General features: G+C 43.8%; 1 protein-coding gene across 1 annotated transcript; it reads right to left on the minus strand.

Annotated features, from left to right (window-relative positions):
- Positions 1–2,099: 2,099 nt before the first annotated feature.
- MAP1LC3C (microtubule associated protein 1 light chain 3 gamma) lies at positions 2,100–4,098 on the minus strand. The gene is made up of 4 exons (XM_059843358.1): positions 3,989–4,098; positions 3,846–3,901; positions 3,620–3,726; positions 2,100–2,644 (listed from the first exon to the last, which is right to left on the minus strand). The coding sequence occupies exons 1-4, from the start codon at positions 4,044–4,046 to the stop codon at positions 2,434–2,436; spliced, it is 432 nt and encodes a 143-aa protein (XP_059699341.1). The 5' UTR covers positions 4,047–4,098; the 3' UTR covers positions 2,100–2,433.
- Between the last annotated feature and the right edge of the window lie 1,188 nt (positions 4,099–5,286).

Consider the following 5,286-nt stretch of genomic DNA (forward strand, 5'->3'; position numbering starts at 1 on the left):
AAATCTGCTTAACACAGCATTGTGTCCTTCATTAAAAAAAAAATTACTTGTTTCTATCAGTAAGTATTTGCTTGAGTAAATATTAGCTCTTCAAACAGCAGCTACATTGGAAGTAGCTGCAGCTATCTCAGCTGCACATGCAGTCAGAGAAAAGTTTTTCTGTTTGCTTGTTTTCTAATCCTTGTTCTTTGCACTTCAAGAGAGAATAGGTTAAATTCAAACCTTCTAATCATACCAAGGCAATTCCACAAGCAAGACAACAGAATTATTTGGGCATGTACCTCCTAGTTTATTCTTTTAAGACTTCATGAAAACTGTCTTTGATAGTTAATATCCTAACTTCTTCAACATCTGATAGAAAAGCAAGTCTATTGCTATTACCCAATGATGCTTTCCCAATACACAGGACTTCTTTCTAGGTTCATCAGGCCGGCTTAAACAAGTTTATAATGATGCTCTTTACCTGCAACTGACCTTCTCCTTGTGCAACTTTTTTGGCTGGATCTGTGACTCAGCCTGTAGACACCATAGCCTAATGTTATTAAATGCTGGAGGGATCAACACACCTCAGCCACTACATAACAAACCAAAGAAAGCTGGCTGTCAGACAAAATTGTTCCAGCCAAGAAACTAATGCTTGTCTCTTCATGCACCAAGTATCACACAGGACAGGAAGACAGAGGAGCCATTGAAGCAAAATATTAGCCCAACTCTAGACTGCCAAGAGAGCTTGAACACAGAAAGTCTCCCCTTGCTCCTCCCACCCCAAGGTTCCCACAGCTGTTCAGCATTTCTGTGTGGTGCTGCTGCCAAGCAGGTGTCTCTGCTTCCCTGAAGGGCTGGTGACAAATGACTATTCAATTTCTGCAATGGAAACTGTTCCATTACGAGTAAAAGTGAAATATATCCAAGCAACTGACTCTGGGATCCCAAAGCCCACATGTTTTTATAACTTATACCAACATAGCCTTATCCTTTCCACAGGTCAGTTCAATGATTTCTTTGTTCCTCAGCTCATGAAACATGAGTTGGCAAACATCACCTCCACTACAGCAGATACTCCTCTAAAACCCCTGGTTTAGAGGCTCAAACCCAGGTCTGCTCAGAACTTCATGTTCAAGAGATTATTAATGCAAGAGAACCACTGCAAAAGGCCTACACACACATTCCTTCCTTATGCATAACTTAAATACTGTCAACACTTCTTTCTTTGCAGTCTAGTTATTCCTACATTAATAATTCTGCAGTTTAGTACTGAACAGAAGAATTGCATCATATTGTAACAATTTGACCAATCCTAAACTGAGGCTGCCAGAGGTTGATTAATAAACTGCAAACTGACAGATTTTTTAATAACCTGGTGTTTTTAGTTGATCATGCATGATCAGAGCATTTCCAGCTTTCCAACACACTCCTCATATACAGGGAAGACAGCTTGAGCTATACTTCAGAATAAGGCTCATACATGTTTATAGGAACCAAGCTTGCATATTAAGATGAATCCACATTTTACTACATGGTATTTTTGATATTTTCAACATTTTCCAGAAACACTGGAATATCTCTTAATCACAAGGTACATGACTTGGCTCTGTTGTTGAGAAAAGGCTCACTGAAGTCCTTCAGGGTACCTGACCAGCAGGTGCCTGTAGGGGATGGATATGACCATAGAGTAACCATGCTAGCAAAATTCAGCAGCAAGAAAATAACTCTTCAAACTTGATTATCCTTCAGGTCTTCCTATCTGCATTTCAGTTAATGCTGACTAGCAAACAGGTTGTTTATTTAAACAAATAGTTATCTATACCACAGACAGTGTTTTCTGTAAAAGCTGACAGTTTATTCCTGTGTTAAACTTAGCACTGCTCTGGCACAACTACTTAATCTCACAGCCCAGATGAATGAACCTTAATGAATCTTTCACAGCTATGGTTTTGTTCATGGGCGACACAACTTAAACTTTGATATTTCATTGAGTAGCTGTGCAAGCAGTGTTTCATTTAAAAGGCATTGAGCTCAAATTCCCAGAATTATTGTAGGATCTTCTCCGAGACAATTTTTTTCAATCTTTCCCCAGATTAAAAGTAACATTCAACTCAGTAATTAAAAGGTTCTTTATTTTTCTCTTAGACTTAGGCTTTCAGGAAACCTTAAAAATCAGTTTCACAACAAACACTGATATTGCAAAGCAGTAGAGGTGCAGTTCAAAAGAAAAAAACCTAACCCATAGTGTCTTCAGTATAAAAATATATATCCAAATTATTACCTAGGGAAAGTGTACCACCATTTCTGCCTTAAGCTGGTCCTGCCAGCTTTTGGGTCATAACTCCCACTACAGAGCTCAAGAGCTCACACTGGAAGGAGCATCTCAGAGGTTCGTGTCACAGGCATGATTCAGAGCAAACTGCTTTGCTGCAGCATATGAACCAAATCTTAGATTTTCTGAAAGCATTCCACAGTTTTCCCTTGGGCAGTGGGTAATAAGCATCCAAACATCTCCTGGGAAGCATAGGTCATATACACAAAGCCATCTTCATCTTTGTAGTCCCTGTACACTTCTGCCATTGTCAAGGACATACTGGCTAGGCTTTTGTTGTTCACCAGCAGGTAGAAAGCTTGTGTAGCTGTCAGAGCCATCCTGCTTCTAATTGAAAAAGAGACAAGAAAAAGAGGATTAAACATTAGCAAGCTGAATATGGTTTCAAATTCAGTCTATGACATGCATTTAACAGAGCAGTTGCATGAAGTAGGTACAAAAATTGCTGTGTAAAGTTATTATGTGGTTTAATGTCTCCATCAGAAGGAAGATAACTGAAAGCTCAAAGGCCTGTGCTCTGAGGTAAGGCTTACATGGCTACACCAAAGGTGCTACTGAGCATGGGCTTGGAGTTCCCAGTTACCAAGGAAAATGTGAATAGAAACCAAAAGCTTCCATAGTGCAGGTTTTGTAAAGGATTCCAGCTCCAGTCTGTTACACTTACTGTCTACCTTCAAAAAACAAGTCCTTTTCAGAGACATTACATGCAAGGATTACAATCTAAAAGCCTCTTTTACAGAGGTTACAATCTAGAAGATCTTTTTCTATGCTTTAAAAAGTGTGCTGAAAAACACAGCTTTCACATTTTGTCAGAAAATACCACTGAATATTTTGGGTGACTTCTTTGCTGTAATGTTTCATAAAGAACAATTCAGCAGCACATTTCATTTCACTCCCATTCAAGAGCTGCTCTGAACTTGAGCAAATTCAGCTAAGTGCAGTAAGAGAGCAAGGCAGTGACAGTCATAAGCAGAACGAGATCACAGAGCCCCAATACCCATTCCATGAGGCAGGAAGAGAGCAGAACAAGAGTCTTATATAGGCTTTTTCGACTAGAGTTAGGGAGAAGGGAGAGGACTGTGAACCCAAAAAAGACCACATTTTTCCCAGTACTACACCTGTGAAAACATCTGTTGATTGTCTTTGAACACTTGCAAGAGAGAGAAGCCATTACATTACTAACACCCTTATCCTCCTACCCACCGAAGCAAGATGTCCCCAACAGCACACTAGGAAATGCCTTCTTGGGGAACAGCAGCCAAGCCCAGGTGCAGCTCCAACCCACCAGTATCCACTACCCACCTGATGATGGTTATGAACTGTGCCATGGTCAGCTCCTCGGGAACCAGAAACTTGGTTTTGTCCAAGAGAGGAAGGTATTTCTCTTTATGGTATCTCTCAACAATTACCTGTTTTAATTAGAGTCATGCTTAGCAATACCCAAAATATCCAGGTCCTTTTCCCTCCCCTCACACGCTTCTTTTCTTAAACAGCGACAACAACCTCCGATAACAAACCAGAGAATTACCGGGATTTTTGTCGGGAACTTGGCTCGGATCCCCGCTACTTCTTCCCGCCGGGTGGCTGCGGGGCAGAGGAGAGAAGAGAAGCGTTACGTGTGCGCGCAGCCCCTCCGACCCGCGCAGCCCTGCGCGCCCCCGCCGCCCCTACCGAGACTCTTCCTGAGCTTGAAGGGCCGATCCGGCTGCGCCCCGGCTGCCGCCCGCATCCTCCCGCCTCGGGGCCGCCGCTGCGCCCGCCGCGCCCGCGCCTCGCACGGACCGGGGCCGCCCCGCCCCGCCCGGCAGCGGCGCCGCAGCCAACGGGAGAGGCGCAGCGGCCGATCCCGCCTCTCCCGGCTGTGCCCTAGCTCCCCGCTGCGCGCTGCCGCCCTGGGGAAACCCGCGCCGGGAGGTGTTCTGGCTGCGGCATGGCGCGGTGCTTCGTGAGGGGTCTTTGGCTGCCCTGCCCAGTGGTTCAGGGGCGCAGCTCAAGGCTGGACTGCCCCCAGCTGTCTTCCCTTTGCACATGGCCTGCCTTCTTCATAGCGAGAAACCGCTTTCGAACGATTTCTTTGGTTTTAACAGAGAACGAGACAGCCTACCCCACGTACACAAAAAACTCCAAAACCAAAAAAACACACCCCCACCCAAAACCCAACCACCCACCCCTGTCATTTTTCATCTCCTCAGGCTACCAGACTGCTTATTTTCTGAATGACTTGAGAGCTGAGTTTTAGCTGGGTTCGTCTCTGAGGCACAGTTGTGATTTTAAGGGGTTTCAAGCAGACTTCAAGTCCATCTATTTGGTAAATATGATCGGACAGATTCCTTGCCTTTTGGATTGCTGGTTCAGCTGCGTTTGCTTCAGCTGTCAAGATGGCTTTGCAGACGAACATGGCTCCGCAAGGGGTAGAGTTGACTCCAGTCTGACGGTTGTGTTTATAATTCATCTCAGTGGGGGTCTGGAACTGATCCTCATTACTTGTTTGCTTTACTTATCCCTTTAAAATACAGGATTTTTCGTTTTATTTGATCTATCATTCTGTTCATGATCTAGTTGATGTGGCACTTAGGGACATGGTTTAGTGGTGGATTTGACAGTGCTAGTTAATGGATGGACTCGAGGATCTAACAGGTCTTTTCCAATTTAGATTCTATTATTTTACCAGGCTAAGGGCAACTGGAATTTGCAAATTTTTACGAGTTACAGTTTATAATCGATGGCAAAGTCAATGGCTATCACCCAAGATAATTTTAAAAAGGAACATCTTCATTAAAGTGTGTGTGCACTATCTATGCATGTGTCAGGTTTTTCAACCAGCCTCTCCAGAACAGAGTTTCCAGTAGCTGCAGTCCTTAATGCTGCTGAGCTGTCCCTTTCTCTTGATCTGGAAGCGATGAGCATTAGTCACAGCACAAGCTCCCCCACGTGGCAGCACAAATTTTATTTTGCAGAGTAGCAAAATA

This window comes from Haemorhous mexicanus, chromosome 3 (genome assembly GCF_027477595.1).
Source record: "Haemorhous mexicanus isolate bHaeMex1 chromosome 3, bHaeMex1.pri, whole genome shotgun sequence".
Taxonomy (NCBI): domain Eukaryota; kingdom Metazoa; phylum Chordata; class Aves; order Passeriformes; family Fringillidae; genus Haemorhous; species Haemorhous mexicanus.